Here is a 23,769-nt window from a genome sequence, read left to right as displayed (position 1 = left end):
AATTCTTTTGTTTCAAATGTAAAGCCAGTTTGGCTAACATCCGTTATTGAGCAGGACCTTTTCTCCTGTTCGTTTTAATTCAAGGGCTTAATTACAAAAAAAAAAAAAAAAAAAAAAAAAACTATTACTAATCCTACTAAGTTTTAATACAATTAGTTTCTATTTTCCTTTACCAATTAAAGTTTGGATTGAACTTTAATTGTTTAAAAAAAAATTAAAATAATTAATTGTTTTTTTTTGGGTAAATGAATTATTTGTTTCCTAAAACCCCATTATATTGCAAGTATATTGTAAGTTTTAATAAAATGGTGGGATAATGTATAAAAATACCATTAACGTAGTCAGGAGTAATTTTACCCTGAACGTTTAAAATGGTGTAATTTTACTTTAATGTCGGCAAAAAAAAGAGTAAATTTACCTCTAACATTGACAAGTTTGGTCAATTTCAAACATTATTATAAAATATAGATATGTTTTTCCTTATTCTATGCCAATTGCATATTAATTGGTTCTAAAAAAATATGATTTCATATTTTTTATGATTTAATAATAGAATTGAATATTAATATTTCTAAATTTGGTAAAATATTTAAATTTTTTGTATCCAACTCGTACAAGATGATTTTTTTTTTTGTTTTTAAATTTTTTTCACGTCTAATCACATGTTTGTGATCTGCTACTAATGAGTGATAAATCGATGTATATATTATGTGTAGATGACAAGATTCATAACCGAGAAAAAAGTAAAAAATTATTTCTCAAGTGGACCCAACTTGTCAATGTTAGGAGTAAAATTGCTCTTGGCTGTTAGCGTTAGGGGTAAAATTGTACCATTTTAGACATTAGAGGTAAAATTGCTCATGATTGTAAATGTAAAAGGTATTTTTGAACTTTATCCATGTGGATATAAATAATTTAATGGCTTAATAACTCATTTGTCTCGTAAACTTGACCAAAAAATTTGACTGCCCTTGAACTTTTAAAGTGTTATGTTAGCTCACTCGATATGCTTAACATGTTCCGATAACTCCATCAGCTTGCTTAAAATGTCATTAATTAATCACTTGATTGCAAAAAAAAAAAGTAAGTTGCATGTGAAATGTGTGTTGCATGAGCATTGAAAAAGTAAAACGATCAAGGTCGGAGTATGAGGTTCTAATATCAGAGAAGACAAGTTCTACAATTGAGCAAGTAAAAATTTACTTTTCAATATGTTTTAATCTAGGCTTAAAGTGTTATTGAGCCCCTGACCTATTCAAAATTTTATCATTTGGCCCATAAGCTATTATTCGGTCACATTTGCCCCCTAAACTATCCCAATTGGTGAAATTTCACCCAATTTAGATGGAGACTTGACAAAACTGTTATCCCCTTTATATGTAATGATATTTTGATATATGAGTTTGGCATGTCACATGTGTTGAAGTTTATTTGTCACATAAACTCTCTTATGTCAAAATGATTAATTAGATTAAAATATAAAAACAAACCTCTAAACTAAAATTTATCAAATTTAAGTGTCAAAATATCGTCACATGCTAATAGAATAACAATTATGTGAAGTTTCCATTTAAATTGGGTGAAATTGCACCAATGGGGATAGGTCAAGGGCCAAATGTGACCAATTAATAGATCATGGGCCAAATAACAAAATTTTGGATAGGTCAATGGCCAAATAGTGTTTTAAGCCTTTAACCTACCAGATGAGTTATGTAATGACATGTCAAGGAGCGCACAATACATATTCCGCAAGTAGCTTACTTCTTTGCAACTGAGTGATTAGTTGAGTATGTTTTAAGCAATTTGATGAGGCTATCAGGATATTTTAAGCAAGTTGAGGAAGCTATCGAGATACTTTAACAAGTTTAGAGGTCAATCAAACTTTTTGTACAAGTTCAGAGGCAAATGATATATTAAGCCTAATATTACATAAACTATAAGCACTAGACAAGTGGTTTAGCGTTGAGCTCGGTAAAAACTCGGTCGTGTTCGACTTGATTTATAAACAAGTCGAGCTTGAGTACGATTTTAAGGATCAGTTTGTAAAGGAAAGAAGCTTGAACATGGTGAAACTCAAATCGAAAGCTCGTGAATATGCTCAGTTATAGGTTTGTGAATAAGCTGATAAACAAACTCGATTAAAATGTTTATGAACAGGCTATTGAGCAGGCTTGGGTTGGCTATTTTTTTAATAATAGCATTTTTATAAGGAGAGACATGCAATTTGTATGAAACTCTAGTTTTATAAGTTTCAAAATTATGTAGCCTGTAAATATAATTAATGAATTGTTCACGAGTAAAATCCATGAACATAAAGTGCTTGTGAGCAAAACTCATGAAAAAATAAACAAGGTGCTCGCGAGAAGCTCACGGTAAGATAATTTTCTTAATGACCAAGCTCAAATAGGATGTTGAGCTCAAACTGAGCTCGGGCTTGTCCATTTTATGTCGAGCCAAACATGAGCAGGTCAAAGTTCGGCTCGATTGCACTCCTAATAAACACTATTTAAAATAAATATTATACGAAAGATACACGAAAAAATTAAGTTTGATAAAACTGAAAATTAAATATTAAAAATATAAGTATTTTTTAAAAAAGATTTGCACACAATGCGGTTACATTAAAGAAGAAAGAAAAATCCTCACCAGATCCGGATATAATTCGAACCCATGACCTCCCTGGTCATAGGTAAGTTCTCAAGCACTAGGCTAAGAGCTTCACCACTAAAAAAAATATAAATATTAGTTTTTAAATGTTGAATATTAGAGACACATCAATTATTAAATGATATAACTATTTGAGAAATCTTACAAAATAAAATTATGAGTTTAATGATGTTAAGTTTTTAAATTTGGTCATTTTTATTAAATTTAAATATTTTAATTTTTTTTGAAGAAAATTGTTTTAATAATAACATATAAAAATCCTAAGATAAATTCCGAAAAAGAAAATCCTAAGATAAAATTAAATGTAAAAATGTAAGATGATAATTATGTAATGCAAAATTATTAAGTATAAGAAATTATTTGAAATATTAGAACAACCAAGTGGGAGGTCATCACCCGCTTGCTTGGCTCATCTTGAAATGCCAGGAAATCAAGGACAGAGAGTGAGAAATCCGGTTTACTCATGTTTATAGGGAGGGAAACCAAGCAGCTGACTGGATGGCGAACTTCGCAGGTGATTTAAACTTGAGGCATCACGAGTGTGGTGAGCCTCCTGCATGCCTTCAGAGAATTCTATATGATGATTGCTGCGGCAGACTGTCAGAGAGGATAGTCTAGTTTATTAAGCTTTACATTTTCTGTTTTTCTTGTTCCTGTTTCTGGGCTCCGGCCTTCCATGATTACCGAAAAAAAAGAAATTATTTGAAATATTCAGTTGATAGTTTTAAACTTTTTAGTGTTATTCCTCAATAAAGAATTAATTTAGTTTATGAAGTTAGCTAGTGGGATTAGTTTAGTCCAAAATAAGTTTAGGTATTAATTTGGTCTTTTAACTTGGTATTTAGAAACAATTTAATCCAAACTGATACGTATCAGAATGAGGAAGTCATGCATATCAAATAACTATCAATTACATATAAATATGAAATTAAGAGTTAACTTGGTCTCTAAAGTTGGTAGACAAGTTCGGTTTAGGTATCGACATATCCCTAAAATTAACAATATTTTACAAAAAATTTTTAATAAACTTTTAAATATTGAAATTAATTGTATTTAGATTAGTTTATCAAAAATTACCAAGTTCAGACTAGAGTTAATACCTAAACTTGGATTTGGTCTAAACTGGACCTATCAACCAACTTCAAGGTCAAATTGATTCTTAATTTTATATACATGTATCATTTTGGGCTAATTGATCCTAGATGCCAATTTAAAGGACTAAATTGATACTGAAACTTGATTTTGGACTAAATGTTTCCTTTTTTTTATATATATTGACACTGTTTTCAAGAAAAATAATTATGTAAAATGCTAAGTTGAAAGGTAAAGTATTACTACTATCCAAATAATGATATAAACATAGTTTGAGTTTTTTTTTTTTTTAATTATTATCATAAATTGTATTCTTATTGAGAAATCAAGATTCTTAATTATGTCATTAAATATGTGATTCCAATTTATGATTTCAATTTTGAGTTATATTATAAAATCCAAATTTATGGTTTACTCCTAGTGTACGAAAGGATACAATTTTACTCTCTAACATTTTCAAACAAAACCAATTTTTATCTGTATTGACATATATTTTTATTTTATTTTTAGAAAGGGTAAGAGGGCGGATTAAAAATCCGCTGTTCTCCTAATTCTCCAAGTTTCGAATCATTTTTTTAAAGATGAGAGGGTGAATTAATAGTCAAATCAGTTCGTTCAATTTTTTTTATTATGTATGAGTAAAATATATATTGTTTATCAATTTTAGAGGCAAATTACTACATTTCATACGTAATGAGGTAAATATGTACTTCTCCAAAAATGATAAAGTATAAGAACATTGATTGAACACATTGGGATAACATAATTTTTTTTAAAGAAGAGATCAAATTTGTAAAAAACTTTAGGCGCTACTCGGACGAATAGGACCCTTGAAGATTAATCAAGGATTAGTCGGAAATTAATTGTGGATTATTCGGATTTGCATTTTTGTGTTTTGTTATATAAATGCAAGTAAAATTTCTTAAAAAAATTTAATGCAATTAAAATATATATTATACTATCTAAAAATAGTAATATAGAACGATTTAATATAGAAAAATATGTATATTTATAACATAAGTCCTTAAAATGTGATAAAAAAAATATATATTTCAACAACAATATTATTGAAACAAGTAAAAAATAATATACATAAGTAATATAATTAACTGAAAAATATTAAACGTTGTCCTTAAAATGTTCAATCATATCATGAAAACAAGTAGATAATACAATTAAACAAAAATATATGAAAATAGTAAATAAAATTTACCAAAAGAACATGTAATAATGTTTAAAAGTGAATTATAATTGTTAAAAAAAAGTGAATTATAATAAAGAAAAAATCAAAATAGTAATGAAAGAATTTTTTTTATTATTATTTTGATGGTTGCCCAAACGGCTCCATGCAGCTTCTAGGAAATATACGTCTACACGGGACCTAGAAGAAATTCAAAACAAATTTTCGATTTTAAACGCCTACTAGGACCTACACTGTCCAGTCGATCTTACTTTTTTTAATACTAAATAGCACATTTCTCAATTTTTTTGACATATTTTAACTATATAAGATAGTATATAATTTTTTTTAGAGAAATATAATATACCAGTATGATTAAGTGTTTGGTTCTCTTCAACTTTTTACATCTGAGAACCCAATACTGAGAAAATTATCTAAGTAATTAGTTTTCAGATGTAAAAGGCAATGCATTTTCACTTTAAAAGGGGGAGTTTTAAGTGTTTGGTTAGTAATACCTTGTTTGCCTTTTACATCTGAAAAATAATATTTTACAAAAGTAGGGAATCCATGCTTTTTGGAAAATCAGTTTTTTTTTTCAACATCAAACAACAAACTATAATAGCTAACAGTTGCTAAAACAAACGGCCTCTTAGTATGAAATAAAATTAAAAACAGAAAATAGAGTAAATTATACCTATTGCTTTGCAATTTTGCCCTGATTTCATTCTCAACCTTAAAATCAGACATTAAAAGGTTCTAAAAAGTAATAATTCCACTACTAACATAATGAACATTTTTATGGCTGATCAAGTTAAATACTATAGAGGTGTTTGTAATTATATTTTCTTCTGTTATATATCTTTTAATATTAAAAATAGATGTTTGATTAGAGAATTGCTATTTGTTTTTTATACTTAAAAAATAACTTTTTACAACAATAGGAATTTTTTATTTTTCCAACTACAAACAACCGACTGCAATAGTAAATAAGTAAACCAAACGAGTCTACGTGTCTGATTTGAAGTCATTTGAAGTTAATGATGCCATAATATATAAAGGCTTAATGCTCTTCCAATCCTTTTAACTTGCCTAAATTGGTCATTTTATCCCTCCAACTTATCGAATGTCCTATTTACCCTCTTAACTCATATTTCTCACCCCCTTAACTTATCCAAATTTATCATTTTATCCCTCCCCAACTCATCGAATGTCCTATTTACCCTCTTAACTTCATAAAAGTGTTATTTTTTACCCCTTATGATCCTATTTACCCCCTTAACTCCATAAAAGTGGTATTTTTACCCCTTTATAATACAAAATTAATAGGATTTATTCAAATGAGTTTGAAAATATATTTTTTTAATAACAACTTTTTATTTTGTTTTAATTTGATAATTATGTTGATCCTTCATGTGTTTATTACAATTATTAGATAATCAAAATTTAACTAGTAAAAAAAGTTGAAAAAAGAAAGAATGAATAAAAGTTACAAATAACAAGAACATTAACATAAACAAGTTAGAGACATTATATATAGGGATAATGTACCAAAATAGGCCTTATAGTTTTTGGCGAAATATCAATTTAGGTTCCACGTATAAAATAGCACCGATAAAGGTTTAACGTTTAAAAAACGGTATCAATTTAGACCTCAATAATAGATTGTAAGGGATGAGAAATATCACCTTTATGGAGCTAAGAGGGTAAATAGGACATTTTATTAATTGGAGGGGTAAATGGATAAGTTGAAAGGGTAAAAAATATCATTTTTATGGAATTGAGGAATAAATAGGATATTTAATGAGTTAGAGGTAAAATGACCAATTTGAATAAGTTAAGGGAGCTAGGTAGCATTAGGCCTAAAATGAAAACAAAGTTGATGGACAAGGGTATAATTTACCAGGAGATGAAAGTAATGAAGAAAAAGCCAGACAAGGGTATTTGGGTACATTCCCAAAAAGCTGCCAGATATGCAGTAGAACGGAATCAAGTTTTTGTGAGATTAAAATTACTACTACTGTTAATTTCCCCTAATTAATCATTACTTAATAGCACTTTGTTGTAACGTTGTGAACAAAGAAAAAGGAAATTGGAAAAGAAAATAAATAGTCGTTGAAGAGAGAGAGAATAAAAAAAAGAGAATAGAAAACATTCAAAAACAACACAGGTACACACACAAAAACACAGCACATAAAGCGTTGATTTTCAAAATCAAGAAAGAAACCGAAGAAAGATTTGAAAGCTCTCTATCTTTCTCTTTCTCTGTTATCTTTGCTGCCTTTGAAACCCTAGCGAAAATGGCGTTTCTATTGGCCATGGATCGTTCAATCTTCTTCTGTCATCGTTTTTTCTGAAATTACTCTTCTGTCCTCTAAACAGTCCTTCTGTTCTTCTGTCACCGGGGAGATTGATCAATTTATGATGGCCAATAAACCGCCTTCTGATCAGAATCTTCCATTTCTTCAATCCGCTAGGGTTTCAAGTCCTACATAAATTTAACTAGTAAAAAAGAATTTGTGTTTGTTTTCATTTCCAGTTGGAAATTGATTGCCATTACATACATTTATATAGATATATTATTGAGATTGGAAGGGCTGTAGTACTAACAGAATAACGCCATGGCGCCGGCTAGGGGATGTCTATTGCTTTTGGATAAGTTGAGAAGGTGTGTAAGGACGGTTATTTTCATGGTGGCGATGGTGGCATCGCTGCTGGTATCGTCTATGCCGGTGCTGGTGGCGATTGGGGATGTTTTGTTGCCGTTCGTGTTGGTTTCGAGTTTTACGTGTTTGACGTGCAATGGATTTAAGGAGCATTTGCGTAAATACGCCTTCAAGAGCTCCTTGACGGATATTCCTCTTGTTTCAGTTATCAGATCTGCTATCATCATATGTACGTCTTTGTTTGTAAAGTTTATCTCGGTTTCTTGAATTCTAATATTTTTTTTTTGTTAATTATAGATTTCACTTTGTTATTATCTAGTTCCGCATGAATCCGGGCGAATTTATTGCATTTCTTTTATTTTCCTTGTTTTTTTTTTGCTTGATCGTTTAGAGTTTTTCTTTTTGTTTTCGGAGTTGTTGTTTGAGGTTTCGATGTTGAGGATTAAACGAGGAAACATATAGATTAATTTAGCTTCTCGATTTCTAGCGAAATGTAAAATTTCATCTGTAGTGAGTAATTTTTTGTTTGTAAATACTTGGCTTATTTTTACCATTTTGTACTTGCTAACAAATTGAGAAGGTCTTCATCCTTTTTGTTTCTCTCATTTCTTAATTTTTCCTGTGTGGAAGATGTAAGAAAATGATCTCACGGAATTTTCTTCCCATGAATTTTTCTTTTTGTATTTTCGTAAATGGACATGAATATATGCTTTTTTCGTTTGCTAAGAAATCGAAAGTGCTGGATCCATGACTGTATATTGGAGTAATTGCAGCATCAAGAAAAGAAATAAGAAAACAGTCTCTTAATTTTATTAAAACTGAGATATAGAAGTGATTTTATTCGTTCTAATATTTATTAAATTAATTTATTGTACTGTTTTTAGTTATTTGAGTTTTCTTAGTACATGGAAAACATAGTTTACAGATGAATCTCTGTGTCTTTGAGTCTTTGAAGTTATATTTGCCGCGGCTGTGCACTGATTATTTACCAGATATCATGTGTTGATCGCAGGTGTTTATTTAATGTGTGATGCTCCTGCTCTCTCACACGGTCCTTACCTTGGAACGGTGACGCTCTGTTCAATTATTTCAGTTCTTCTGCTTTCAGTGAAGGCTTGTGTATTCAGTGTGAATTCTCAAATTGAGGCTGGAGCTTCTTCTTCACTTTCAAGGCAAAAGCTTCATTTGAAGAAGTCTTGGGGCATGCCTGTCTTATTTCTATCTTCACTAGTATTTGCTCTTGGCCACACAGTCATTGCTTACAGAACAAGCTGCAGAGCACGGAGAAAGCTTATGTTTCACCGAGTTGACGCTGAAGCTGTAAGTTATGTGGTGTTTCGTTTATCATTCTTTCAAATTTGCAGGCATTTGCCCCATGTAGTAGCTTATCCTCTCTCTCTATCGGTGACGTTTTTGCTATTCTTGAACCAAGCTTTTTATTAGGTGTATTTGTGTCAATAGTAAAAACAACTGTACTTGCTTGTTATCATCTCTGCTGATTATGGACTAGAATTCCCTTTCAGTTTAGGTCCTGCAGCAGCTAAGTTGTTTGAATTTGTTTTGGTTGGTTATAGGTTCTTCTAAAACTTGATGCCAAAGTCTGATTTTTTAGAACTACAATCTGAAATCACAGGTACTATCTTGCAAAAATGTTTTCTCTGGTTTCCAGAAGGTGCCACGATCCCCCACTCCCACGGCTGGAAGAACCCCCAAAAGTGATAGTGAGATGAGACGAAAGCCTTTTGGAACAACAGCTCATGATGAAGGGGAGCTCCCAATCAGATTGCTTGCTGACATAGACAGCTTGTTTATTACATGCCAAGGGCTTACTCTCCATTATAAGCTTTGCTTGCCTGGTTCTCCCCGTCGATCTTTATCTTCCACTACTTTTCTTGAGTCACCTAGCTGTAGCTCACCAAGAATGACAGCAGGAAGGACAAAACTTGATAGGCAACCATTCAGCGTGTTACTGAAAGCTGAAAATAGTATGCATAGGAGTTATAGCAATCAATTTCACAGCTCTTCACTATATGCTCCTCTATTGGAAGCTTCCCCAACTTCACCTGTTCTTTCTGAAGAAATTCCTGTATTGAATTTAGATGATGCTTCTGAAGAGAATGAAATGAATCAAGCAAACTCTGGATACCTTGACTTAGATGCAGAAGAAATTGGTCAATCAGGCATTGTTCTCGTTCATGGCTTTGGAGGAGGCATCTTCTCTTGGAGACATGTAATGGGACCTCTTGCACGGCAGGTTGGTTGCAGGGTTGCTGCTTTTGACCGGCCTGGTTGGGGTTTAACTTCTCGGCTTCGCCGGAAGGACTGGGAAGATGAAGAATTGCCAAATCCTTATAAGCTTGAAACTCAGGTTATATATTATACTAATATAGTATAAGTCAATTTTGGATTAAGAGATTCAATTAATGGTTATAATGCTTTATTGTAAACGATCTAGATATGTATGGATGAAAAAAAAAGGAGACATTGACATGACTGAAATAGTTTTGATATGTTCAAAAAACACGTGGAAAGTGAATATAACTTATTAATTTAATCCTCCTTATTATCAATTTAGTGCTTGTAATCTATTGTTGTTCATCAGTGATTGCTGGCTTCTTTGCATGACAACGTCCACCGCATATTTGGAGTAATGAGTATTTTATTTTGAACTCTATGTTTTACTATTTTCAGGTTGACTTGCTTCTTGCCTTTTGTGTCGAGATGGGTTTTTCTTCAGTGGTACTCGTTGGACATGATGATGGTGGCTTACTTGCTATGATGGCTGCACAAAGACTTCAAACGTCAATAAATTCTAATGTTAGTATATCTTTTTTTTTCCATAGCATGTCATTATCAACAACTGAAATTATGTTACGTAGCTTAGATGCAGAGAATAAAATTAGAAGAGTTGAAAAAAGAAAATGAAAAAGAAAAGAAAGTTAAACAATTAAAAAGCAGTATGCCTATCACTCTGTTATGTGCTGAATTATGTCAAAGATGATCGTTGTGTCTGCATTTATCTATTTGTGCTCTTGCTTTTTGCCTCTTATAGATTATGTGCCTACTTTGTTTTTATTTTCAACCATCATAACGTTTAAAAGGGTTCTAGGAAAAAGGGAACCTTGTAAGATAAATCAATTTGTCCTTGTCCTGTTGGTGAATATGTAGAGTTAGAAGAGTAAGGGAGATTTTTGTGCCACTGATTAGTGACAGAAAGCACATTTTATTTGATATTTTTATTGAGTCTAAACTGTCTAATTTCTTGTGTGTTTCTTCATCATTCAGGTGACGATAAAAGCACTGATATTGTTAAATGTCAGCTTGTCAAGAGAGGTTGTTCCTGCCTTTGCTAGGATACTGTTGCGCACTTCACTTGGGAAGAAACACCTGGTTCGCCCTCTACTTCGAACAGAGATTGTTCAAGTAGTGAACAGGCGTGCATGGTATGATTCTGCCAAGCTAACAGCAGAAACTTTAAGCCTCTATAAGGTATGTTTATGTCTGTTAATTGAAGCATAGTTCTTCATCCTCATTTATTTTGGGGAGCAGCGGGTGGAGGAGAAACAGGAAGCAAAATATTTAAAATGACTTTATTTGTCTCTTAATATAATTAAATTCCGGTATCTTATCTTTGTATTTCTTTGGTGTCCTTTGGATTCAGGCTCCACTATATACAGAGGGTTGGGATGAGGCAATCCATGAGATTGGTAAACTTTCATGTGAGACAATCCTTTCACAGCAAATGTCTGCATCCTTGCTAAAGGCCGTAAAAGGCATGCCAGTGTTAGTCATAGCAGGTGCAGAAGATGCCCTTGTTCCTCTTAAGTCATCTCAAGCCATGGCTTCTAAACTTGTAAATTCTGTGAGTTCATTTTTCTTCTCTATTCCATAGCTTAACTGAATTTTTTTACTTAGTGTCATTGCTGCATTAGTTTGATAAGGAACCCATCGTTGTGGGGTAATATCTAATGCTCATCTATTCTTCCTGAAATTGAAAAACTAGTTAGGTATTAACTATTAAGTCACAGAGCTAGGTCTAAGAGCGGAAAGAAATTAAACGAGAGTCGAGGAATTCCTTTTAGTTTATATACTAATTATGTTTAATTTGCACGCAGAGACTGGTTGCCATATCCGGATGTGGGCATCTTCCACACGAGGAATGCCCCAAGGCATTACTTGCAGCCATGTTACCATTTTTAAGCAGATTATTATTGAGAACGGATTTGGAAAACCAATAGGGATACATTTTCTTTTTCTTAATTTATTGTAGGATTATCTGTTGTAGGGTTCCTTCCTTTTGTTTAAGCAATTTACCCCGGAGAGAGACTAATAATGTGGTCTCTTGTTTGGGGTATTTTTGGTGTTCCGATTACCAAGCCTTGTTTACCCTCTCCTGGGGTTTATAGCTGCTCACTTGTAATTTTTTTTTTTTTATATGTTTTTATTTGTCCAAGGTCCCAGCAATTAGAGCTTGTTTGAGAAATGAAAAGCCATTGCTATTTTCCACTTAAACAGTGCAAAATAGCATTATTTGTACATTGATGTTATTGGAATGCATGCATTTGAAAATCGGCGTGTTAAATACGCTGGGTTTAGTCACATAAATCCGGCCTTGTCCGCTCAGGCCCCGTGCTCAATACGCTGCTGGGTTTGGTCACATAAATTTATGTGGCCCAGCCTTGTTTGAAACTGGATAAGCTGACTTTCTATTAGGCTGGATTTGGAATTACATAAAATAAAATGGGAGATGGAGTTTTCTAAAATTATCTTCTATTTCAAATAACTTGAATTATGTCAAGTCAAATAAATATCTTTTTTCTTGTCACATTCAGATAATATATTTACTTGAATTTTTAGTAAAAAGTAATATTTCTATGATTTTCTATTGAGGGGCAAGAGTCGAATTTACTTTAATGTTTTTGGTTTAATGTCTTTTTGTTAGGAAGTGTAGATTTGGCCAAACGTATGAAAAACGTTTCCAAGTAATATTTATTTTACTTCTATCTAATAGAAAATTTGAACGAATTGATCATCTTTTAAATAATTTTGTCAATAAATTGAAATAGCTCTTTGTACATTGCTAACTATATTAGCAACACAATAAATATCTTAAATACTTTGATAAAATAATTTTTGTAATTAACTTATATATGACTTACTTAGTTATTAGTGTTTATTTACTATTTTTTTTTTTTTTTTTGTAGTTGTGATAGTAATACACTCATTATCTTATACATAATTGATATTTGGATGGTCCAATATAACAATTAAATAATAGTAAAACAAATGTTTTCAAATTTTTTTTGTAACGTATGGCTAAAACGGATCTTGAATGGAAAGTTTAGAGGTTAATTTGTATCATTTCATACGTTATTTACAAATTTGCACTTTTCCAAAAATGTTAGGATCAACTATACTGGTATCAGAGCAACTCATGATTGATTCATTTAGATTTTATTTTACTTCGATGGAAAGGTTTTCTTTGTTTTCGCCGACCTTATACCAAGCATTCAGAGTATCAATATTGATTGATTTAGAGACATTAAGTTGAATATCAATATTCTATTAAGTTAGTTTCCTTATGTTTTGATTTTTTAATGTTTTCAGTATACCGTATTTTTTCTTGTTTCTAAACTTAAAAAAATCGCATGGTTTGCTCTTGGATCCACTTTTTTAACTGATTTATTATGTTTTCAGAATCGTTTATGGGTTGCTCTTGTATTGTTTTTAAATCCCAAAAATTTCATAGTTTAACTTCGGTATTTATTCATTTAGAGCATCTCCAATAGGGTGACATGGCTCTCTAAATTGTCAAATTTAGCTAGCTATTTAGAGAGTGACCACTCCAATAAGGTGACATGGCTCTCTAAAATAAATAGCTAGCCATTTTCACTAGCTAAATTTGGCTAGTCTCTTTGGCTAGCTATTTCTATTTTTTAATCATTCTTTCTCTTTCCTCTTTGTATCTTTTTTCTACTGTTTCTTTTTTTCTTTAAATTTAATCATTTTTAATGATAAAATAATCAAATAGAGAGTCAAATAGCTAGCATGGTTGGAGCAAAACATAAATTTGACTAGCTAAATTTGACTAAACTAATATTTTATATTATTTTAGAGAGCCAAATAACTAGTTAGTGTTGGAGATGCTCTTACATTAATATTTTGGTTATAAATTTTATATAACTTCGGCATTTATTTCGTTATATTAATGTTTAGGGTATAAATTTTTGTAATAACTTCGATATTTATTTTCTTACATTTACATTAATGTTCAGTTGTAAATTTTTCTATAACAATTTTGATATTTATACCTCGTATACTAATGTTATGGTTATACATTTTTTTTTGTAACAACTTCGGTATTTATACCTCTTACATAAATGTTTCGATTTTTTTTTATAACAACTTTAGTATTTATTAAACATTAATATTTCGTTTTGACCCTATTATGAAAAAGTAATGTACATTATTCAAATTTTGTAATAATTTCAGTTTTGAAATTTATCAATTGAATTTATGTAAATTTGGAACAATATATATTTTTCGATACATTTAAAATTTTAGGCAATTATGTGCATTATATATATTAGGCTTAATACATCATTTGCCCCCTGAACTTGTCCAAGCTTGATTGCTCCCTGAACTTTCAAAGTGTTTCGATAGCCCCTTGAACTTACAAAAAATATTCAGTTAGCCCCCTGAACTTGTGGAAAACGTAATCAATTGATCACTCGGTCATAAAAAAGTAAGTTAAATGTGGAAGATGTATTCCACGTAGACTCGTGGAATACATCTTCCGCATTTAACTTACTTTTTTACGATTGAGTGATCAATTGATTACGTTTTACGCAAGTTCATGGGGCCAACTGAACATTTTTTGCAAAGTCAGGGGGCTATCGAAACACTTTGAAAGTTCAGGGGGCCAGTCAAGCTTTTTGGACAAGTTCAGGGGACAAATGATGTATTAAGCCTATATAATTATGTTTCAAAGTTTTCAAAGCATGGTACATATATCAATTAAATATGTAATAATTATTTGGTTTTTCACGTGAATATTAAATTTATTCATAGATATGTTTATTATTTGACATGATTTAATGTTATTATTTGATTATTACAACAAGTTAATATTTCTATCCAAAACAAACCTTGTGGTTGCACCTGTTTTCGGTCGATATCCTTGTGGTTTAAAAATTTACAAAATAGTATCTTGAGGTTCATTCCGCTAGCAAACACATGTCAAAAGAAAAAGAGTTAGTTTGGTCTTTATATTTATTTATTTTATAAATTAACCCCCTTATTATCTAATTATCACAAATAAACCCCAAAATAAAAAATAAAAATTAAATACAATGTCTTCTCCATTTTTTTTAATTTTTCTTCTTTTTTTCTCTCTCTTCTCCCTTTCTCCTCTTTCTTAATTTCTTTCTCTCAAATCTAATCTTTCAAGATACGAAGGAAGCTTGCCGAAACTAGAAGGAAGCTTCAGATTTCCAGAAATAGTGAACTTATTCAAAATGGAGGGAGGGGTCAAAAGTAGTGTTTGAAAAAATCTGGGGTCTAAGGGGCAGATTTTTAAAGAAGAATATCTCAAACAGCAAAAAAGAAAGTTTCAAAGTCTCCTACAATTGTTTTGTAAAGAAAAATGATCTACAGGAGAAAGAAATAAAATATGAAAACTTTGCAACCTTATCAGTACGTTACGTTCGACAGGATTCATGAATCATGACATGAAGTAGTTGAATGGTTGTGTAACTATTGTATTACCTTCTTTTATACAGATATTAATGATCATTCATCAGAGGAATCTCTTTCTAAAACACGAAACTGAACATTTATAGATACGTTCATCAATCAAGTGAAACCATAAAATGCACAAATGCTTGTGGATGAGTTCTCCAGACCAGCATTACCCTGGTAACTACTTTCATCGAATGTCCCGAACAGTCCCTTATCAAGGATCTTATCTTCAGCTGATTAAAGATTAGATTTATTTTTGTACTTTTTTTCTATATAATACTGGGTGATTGTGTGAATTAAAGAGAAAATATTTTGGACATAATAATTTTATATACTTATTTAGTTTTGATGAACATAATTTTGTTATGAAAGTTTGTTAGGACTAATATGTTGTCAATAAAATATTTTTGTCTAATATGTTCATAATTTTATTATGAAAGTTTTGTAAAGCCAATTATGTATATTTTTCTCATCCGCATTCAAATCGTGATTGTAGACGTTTTATATGAATTAGTTGGAGCAACATCTCGCCAAAGTGGGCTCATTAATGGAGATTAATGTAATATATAACATCTATTCGATTTTGTGTGTCTGTTAATTAATGCGGATATTATCCGGTCCAAAGGCACACTAATATTTGGCTAAATAACATACACACATGCGGTAATAAATATGTAACAATTATCTAGTTTTCCATGTAAACGATAAATTTGTCCAAAGATAGAGTTATTATGTGACAGGAGTTATTGTTAATATTTGATTGCTACAACAAAATGACCACTTATAAGTAGTATTTCAGTCCAAAGATAAAATATGGTGTGCTAGGTATCTACTGATGGGATTACACCAATGATATTTGAACTTTATCCTAATTCACACTTTAATACCTAGATTAAATTTTATCCCAAAAATATACCTAAAGTAATGATGACCGGATAATTTAGTATATTTTACAGGTTAATAATTGGTCAACGCGAGTTTTATGAGTTAATTACATCAATGGTACCTGAAATTTACCATAATTCATACTTTGATACCTAGATTTTATTTTATCCTAAAAACACAACTCATGTAAAGGTGATTGAAAAATTAGTTCATTTGATCGGTTAATGACCGGGTAACGTGAATATTGTAATTATATATATATATATATATTGGGACATTGGGACTCACTGTACACTCAATTAACATAAAATTACAATATTGTCATTATATATATATATATATATATATAATTAAGTCATCTTTACTTGATGTGTATCTTTTGGACAAAATAAAATCTAGGTACCACAACGTGAATTAAGGTAAGGTTCAGGTACCATCAGTGTAATTTACTCGTCAAACTCGCATTGATCGGTCATTAACCGATAAAATATACTAAATTATCCGGTCATCGTTACTTCAAGTATATTTTTTGGATAAAATACAATCTAGGTACCAAAGTGTGAACTTAGTAAAGTTCAGGTACCATTGGTGTAATTTACTCATTTTTCGTAATGATGAATAAAATTGAACCAATTTAAACACCTCACCATGACATCATTTTCACGCTCAAGTGTTTAGGGTATTGAATTTTTCGCTCAAGTCCTGATAAAAACACTAAGGTCTTGTTTGATAGCCCACTTAATAACTTAAATTAAAATATTAAACACTTATTTAATTTAAGTGCGTTTGATAACAATTATTTTTTCACCACTTAAATTAGTAAATTAAGTTAAAAAAAACACTTATTTTGGTAAGTCAAAATATTTAACTTAATATTTTAAGTTAAACATTATCAAGTAATATTTTTATAATAATTATATCACTCAATATTTTCGGCACTTATAATATTCAGCAGTTAAAATTCAGTACTTATTTTTTCAGCATTTAATTTTCAGTTTTATCAAACAACACCTAACTATTAAAAATTTGCATGGTCGTCCAAATCTTTACCAAACGCAATTGACTTTAAACACGATCAAAATGTCTTTTATGAATAATGTTGGCTGAGTGTAAAGGTGTAGAGAATGAGAAATTTTGTGGGTAGGTAAATTTACGGAGCAATCATTTGATACATTCGCAAGAATTTTGTCTTTTGGCAACTCATAATCTTATTTTTGTAACGGAAATCTCTCTTTTATTTTTATTTTTATTATATATATATATATATATATTATAAATCAATTTTATTTATATGTATATATAGAGAATATGAAATATATAAAGATAGAGAGATATAATAGTCATATATCGGTAGAAGTATTTGTTTGAATTCTGTATTCATTGTGACTCATCAACATCTCTTGAAATTAACAGACATCATTTACTAATTACCCGTAAATTTAGGAGGAAATGAAATGTTATTTATGAAAGGAATATGTGTTGTAATGTGGTGAAACGAATGAAATGTCTAGGCTCGAATGGGCGAACGAAGCAAAATACATTTAAGGTAGGCTACTATTTTGAGTTTGATGACGTGGGGGTAAACCAAAGAATGTCTATGTCATCTCGTGTTTTAAGCTAGACGCATGATGTTTTGATCGGTATTTGATGCAAATTCTTAAGTTTCATGTGATTATGGAACACTCGTAAAAAAAATAAAGCATACTAGTGAATGCTTTTAAATTAGGCTCAAAAACTTACTTTGAATATCGTAATGTGTGCCAATTATCTTAGTTTTATCCCTCAAATGTAAATATCGATTTAAAGACTGAGTGTAATTAAAAAGAATTTTTTTTGACGCGTTCAAAGTAATCCGGAATTTGTTTATAAAATTTTGGATTTTTACTAAAACTTCATCCTGTCAAAAATTAATATTTATTCTAGATATAACTTTATTTTGATGCTTTGTTTGATAAAAGCAAAACTTTAGAGTGAGTATTTTATTCAAAATTTATTCAACAAAAATATTTACTTAAAAGCTAAATAGACATTAAAAAATACAAGTGCAAAATGAGACATAATTAAAATTGAATGTATGTCACATAACTGTATTTAGGAGATAGAAGTACGAAAATAACAACCTACTGAAAATAAAGATAAAGTACGAAAATAACAACCTACTAAAAAATACTATTCTTTACTCCCATCCCCCACTACTAGTATAGATTTTAGTCCCGAAATGGAAAATAATAATAATAATAACAGTATAAAGCGGAAAGTAAAGGATAAAGGGACTCACTGTCTAAGGCAATTGCTAGTTGTTCTGAGTGGTATAGTGGGACATGAACTAGGCCATATGTTGTAGTATGGGGTCCTGCTGCTATTGGTGCATCTCTATACGCTGTAAAGCTGCCTGATTTTCCCTCCCTAGTAGTTCGAGAGCCTCGAGCCTTTCGTGAATGGAACGTCGGCCAGTTACCGATGCACCACTATGTTCGGCAATCTTTTCATCCCCCAGATCCTCTAATTCATTTTCCTCCATTTGATCATCCCTAATTGGATCCACGGGCCAAAACTCAAAATCGTCCGTCATGTAATGTGATTTTTTCAGATATGATTTATTGAAAAATTTAAGTGCCATTTGAACGATGTTTGTTAGACGATTCATATACCCGAAATGCTTTGCGAATTTGGAAATAATATGACCAAAAAGGCTAGAGTTCACCTAGAGGTGTCTATGATGTGTTGCATTGTTTCGAAAATGAAGTGAGGTATGTTTGGTCAGGTACGGGTGATTAAACAATGGAGTATGGTGAGCTCGGTGTTATTGGCTTTATCTCAATATATTTTACCCAAAATGCTATGATATACAAATTTGTGCATCAATCTCAGATTTTGATCAACAATTTGCTTATTCAACAATTTGTTAGAGTCGTATAATGCATTTTTTTTGATTGTGGCCCAAACTGACTCAATTGTAACCCTTTTAGGGAGCATTTCTAAACCTCTCTCGAGCATGTTAAACAATCTGCAAAACATCCCTTCAGTCACTTCATGTTCTTCCCCCAACATTCTAAACAATATTTTCTTTTTATTTTGCCTATCCATACCCATCTTATAACAAAAAATTTTGTGACCAGTGACGAGTAACTAGGAAGTGGGATTAATGCAAACTCATTCCACCCTAGCCATTCTAAAAATTAAAAAATGGCACCTGAATTTTCTAATTTATTCAATACTGAAAAATCAAAATAATGAACATGTGTGAGTGACATGTCACCCAAACGATCATACCGCGTACTTTTCCGAGGGGATTTGAGGAGAAACGGACACTCGTGTTATTCTGATAGGTTGACCCGTGGTTGAGCTTCCACATCTGGACGTGCACTTGAAGTGCTAACCACTGGAGTACTCTTTCTTCCCCTTTTAGGACCCTTGTTGATGGAAAAATGTAGGAAATTTGGTGATTTTGGGGTTGTTTTTGGTGTTTGGGAAAATGGAAGAGGAAGGGTTAGAAATTGGGTTTTTTTTATTGAGGGTGATTTGGGGAGATTGGAGGTTATAGAAACGTTTACCTCGAGTGTGGGAGCGAATCGGAGGATCATACCGTGTACCTTCTTGAGGGGATGTGAGGAGAAACGGACACCCGTGTTATTCTGATAGGATGCCCCGTGGTTGAGCTTCCACATCTGGATGTGCATTTGAAGTGCTAACCGCTGGAGTACTCTTTCTTCCCCTTTTAGGACCCTTGTTGATGGAAAAATGTAGGAAATTTGGTGATTTTGGGGTTGTTTTTGGTGTTTGGAAAAATGGAAGAGGAAGGGTTAGAAATTGTTTTTTTTTTATTGAGGGTGATTTGGGGAGATTGGAGGGTATAGAAACGTTTACCTCGAGCGTGAAATTGGTTAATTTGGCCGGAGGATTGGCTTAAAAATTGCATCAAGAGTTGGAGGGGCGGAACCTTAGTGCTGCAACAAAGAGAGAAGAAAAGAAGATTAGTATTTTAATCGCAAAACTTAACCAGCAGGCACCTCGACAAGGTCGGGATGCACCTCGTCGAGGTGCTACATTAGTGAAACTAAATGTTTCCCTAATGCCCCTCATTTCAACGAGGTGAAAATTCACCTCGTCGAAGTGAGAAGTTCTAGGGACTTTAAAAAGTCCCTGAAACTTTACACCTCGTCGAGACTCTATTGGGGAATTAAATACAGAAACTTTGGCTAAACTAGTTAATTAGAGGAACCAATTAACAAATACCTTTGAAATACTCGAGGAAAAAGTACCTCACACCGAGTACTCAGTTTCCTAAAGGAATTTCTAAAATGAAAGTTAATTATATAAAGGCATATTCTGATGGATTTTAGTATATATTTTAAGCTAAACGCATAAATATGTTCCCATAGAGAAAACATCTAGAATTAAGGATAGAAAATAATTACTTGTCACTAAGGATGTAGAGATGTTCCCTTTGATCTTTGCACGAGACGAGAATCACAAGTGCCAACCTATCCATGTTCACACTCGCACCAAAAAGCTCTAATTGCACCTTGAATCTTCCTGGAAGAATTTGGCTATCAAGTCCCACAAGGGAGGGGCGGCTAAGTTTGTGTTTAGGGAAAGAAAATAATCAATTGAATTGCCTTAGAAGAATTATTCTTATTTTTTCTTTTATATCATTTTTGGACAGTTATAAAACCCTAGGTTTTATAATATTTAATATGAATTTTAATGCTATTTTAGGGCTTTGATGGTGTTACTTCTTAGGGACTTTCTCCCGGAGTTACTTTCAATGGAAACTAAGCTTATGCATCATGTAAATATCACTTACTTTTCAAGAGAGTCTGCAGGGAATCATATCGCGTAGTTCAATACTATTAAATACTTTGAAACTCTTAAGGCCGTTTGGTAAGATGTAATGGGCTTTGTAATAGAATGCCTATTACATTGAAAGGTCATTACCATGTTTGGTTGCATATTTAAATTTTATTGTAATGGAATGAGAAATCTATAGATTAAATTTTTTTCAACAACTATTGTAATCCCATTACATTAAAAAATGGCTTGAATTGTCATTACATCCAAATCATGTAATTCTAATTTCTACCTTTAGAGTTCCATCTAACATTTCATTTGTGAAATCTTACCTTTCATGATTCTCAAAAACTAGAAAAATCGAAAACGAAAAAAAGCAAAAAAAGAAAAAGGGAGAAAATAGAAAAAATTGTGAAAATAGAAAACAAAAAAATGAGAAAAATGTAAAAAATACTACGAAAACACGGAAAATTATATACGTTTTCACGTTTTTTTTGTTAATTAATTATATAAATAAAATTTTGTGATTATATTTAAGTAAGCAAATATAAGTATTATAATGGTAATTACATTTTCATTATATATTTTTATTTGCCAACCAAACATGGTAATGGAATCACATTTCATTCAATTATATTACAATTTCGATTACATTAAGACTTTGATTACATTACATTGCATTACGACACACCAAACAAACCCGTACCTTTAGTGATTCCATAGAAGACAGAGCCGCGACCCGGTTCTAGTCACCCAAGAAAAATTGGTAAAGTCTGTTCTGAAGGATAACCGTACCTTCTTGAGACTATGTTCATTGATAATCACTTCTTTTCTAATTGTTAAACGCATTTAAACTTTAGTGAATGTTTTTCTATATTTTTTTACGGTAATTTACAATTATATATATTCATGTGAATATAGCGTGATCTACTTGCTAAATTATCTAAGATATCGAAAATGATTTTACTAGAAATAGATAAAAGGTTTTTATTGAAATGACTATTTTGGTAAAATGTGATTTTGTAAATAAAATAATTTTTAAGGGCTGAAATCATAATTTTTAGTCGGGTAAAAGATGAGAAATTAAATTCTTTTTAGGTTTAAAATGGGTTTACAAAATGTTGTGGAAAGAAATGAAAGTTTTGGATTGAAAATAACATTTTAATTCTATGGAGGGACCAAAATGGATAAAAGCCAAATTCTCTTATTTTAAGAAATTCATTTTAATATTTTAAAAGGTAATTTTTTTTAAAAATCACATGCTTTCACGTATTTTCAAACTAATACTTAAATTTTTTTTGGTCCAAATGGTGACTAAGATTTTCCGTTTCGCTATAAACAATGGTCTTTTAGTTTTTTAATGCTATAAAACTGATCGTTAACGATCTCAAAATGGAAAATTTCAACAATTAAAATTGTTTAGTATCACATTTACTACAGTACCAAATTTTTTATTTTTCAAAATCATAATTTTCGGAGCTTTCTCTCTTTAAAATATTCATTTTCTTTCTATTCACCAAACAATGCCTACATGACCTCAAAATTAAAAAGCTTAAGAATTAAAGTTGCTTAGAATATTATCAAATCTTTAAAATTTTCAATTTTGAGGTCGGCAATGCTCATTTTAATTTTAACGTTCTTGTTTTAAGTAAAAGGAAAAACCTCAGTTATCTTCTTGACAAAACGAAAAAGCTCAGTCACCTTTAAGATAATTTTTTTTCAGATACCAGTTTGACAATACGTGAAAGCACAAGGTTTTTGTTTTTAGAATTTACCCAATTTTAAAGCACATTTGATATCTCAAAGTAATTTTATAAGTATGAAGAAATAAATAAACAAACAACGAGTGAGAGATTTTATGCCCCTCTTTACGTTCGTCTTGGAGCGTGCCTCCAACATTTGGTGTAGATTCAATATCGGGAGTTCTCTAAAGCGTTTCAGATCTTTGAATAGAATGCGGTAAATCTCCAACTCCTAACACCTCGAGCTGGAATGAAATGCCTTCTAGAGAGAGAGGTAAACTTTCAATCTCTAGACTTTTCTAAAACTCTCTCTATAGAATTTTATTTCTTTTTATTTCTAAAAGTTATTTTTTCTTTCTTTCTCTCTCTAACTTTCTCTCACTCAAAGTTTGTCACCCTTAGTTTAGGGATTTCAGTCCTTATTTATGAAGGTTCAAATTCCTAAAAGGAATGTGGAGCTGGAGGACTCAAAATTTGGATCCCAATGCCCCACAAATGAGGCACGTAACAAACAAAGCTTCCCACATATAGGTTGGTGGCCCCAAGACATGTGACTGTTAGCCCCAAATAATAGGGCTAGTTGCTACAAATAATGGACCCCACGATGCTAAGAAACAGGGACGTCGAGCCCAAGGCGTGGGGTCGGTGGTTCCAATGAGATGTCTAATGATCTCGGGAGAAAAAAATTGACTATCTAAGGAGGCTGGATTGTCCAGACGAGAAAAATTCACAGAACGATAAATGTTTTAGATGACTTTAACAACTCACAAGACACTAAACAAGCGAGATTTACTAGGCATTTCAAACCTCTCGAGACTCCATTTTTCGATGATCTTTGCATTTCCATAAATTGCAGATTTTCTAAGATTTGACCGTTGCTTCATTATTGGAGGGTATGTAACTTACACCATAGGGGTCGTGAATATGTATTTACAATTGGTACACATTGCTTCAACAATTATCTTTGAGGAAAGGAATGTCTCATTGGTCCACATGTATCATGACAAAT

The 23,769-nt window shown here is 31.4% G+C and overlaps 1 protein-coding gene across 1 annotated transcript; it reads left to right on the top strand.

The window, feature by feature from the left end:
* The first annotated feature begins 7,031 nt into the window (after positions 1-7,031).
* Positions 7,032-12,138, top strand: LOC136222773 (uncharacterized). The gene is made up of 7 exons (XM_066010498.1): positions 7,032-7,831; positions 8,615-8,922; positions 9,236-9,970; positions 10,294-10,419; positions 10,888-11,091; positions 11,264-11,464; positions 11,718-12,138. Exons 1-7 carry the CDS (start codon positions 7,558-7,560, stop codon positions 11,838-11,840), a joined length of 1,971 nt encoding a protein of 656 aa, XP_065866570.1. The 5' UTR covers positions 7,032-7,557; the 3' UTR covers positions 11,841-12,138.
* Positions 12,139-23,769: the final 11,631 nt, after the last annotated feature.

This window comes from Euphorbia lathyris, chromosome 3 (genome assembly GCF_963576675.1).
Source record: "Euphorbia lathyris chromosome 3, ddEupLath1.1, whole genome shotgun sequence".
Taxonomy (NCBI): Eukaryota; Viridiplantae; Streptophyta; class Magnoliopsida; order Malpighiales; family Euphorbiaceae; genus Euphorbia; species Euphorbia lathyris.
This window is presented reverse-complemented; position numbering and strand designations above follow the sequence as displayed.

Bases quoted from the DNA above. Each gene is read 5' to 3' on its own strand.
- LOC136222773 (XM_066010498.1), top strand. From the start codon at position 7,558: ATGGCGCCGGCTAGGGGATGTCTATTGCTTTTGGATAAGTTGAGAAGG. The intron at 8,923-9,235 runs GTAAGTTATGTG...CTGAAATCACAG, and splicing joins ACCGAGTTGACGCTGAAGCT to GTACTATCTTGCAAAAATGT. The intron at 11,465-11,717 runs GTGAGTTCATTT...ATTTGCACGCAG, and splicing joins CTTCTAAACTTGTAAATTCT to AGACTGGTTGCCATATCCGG.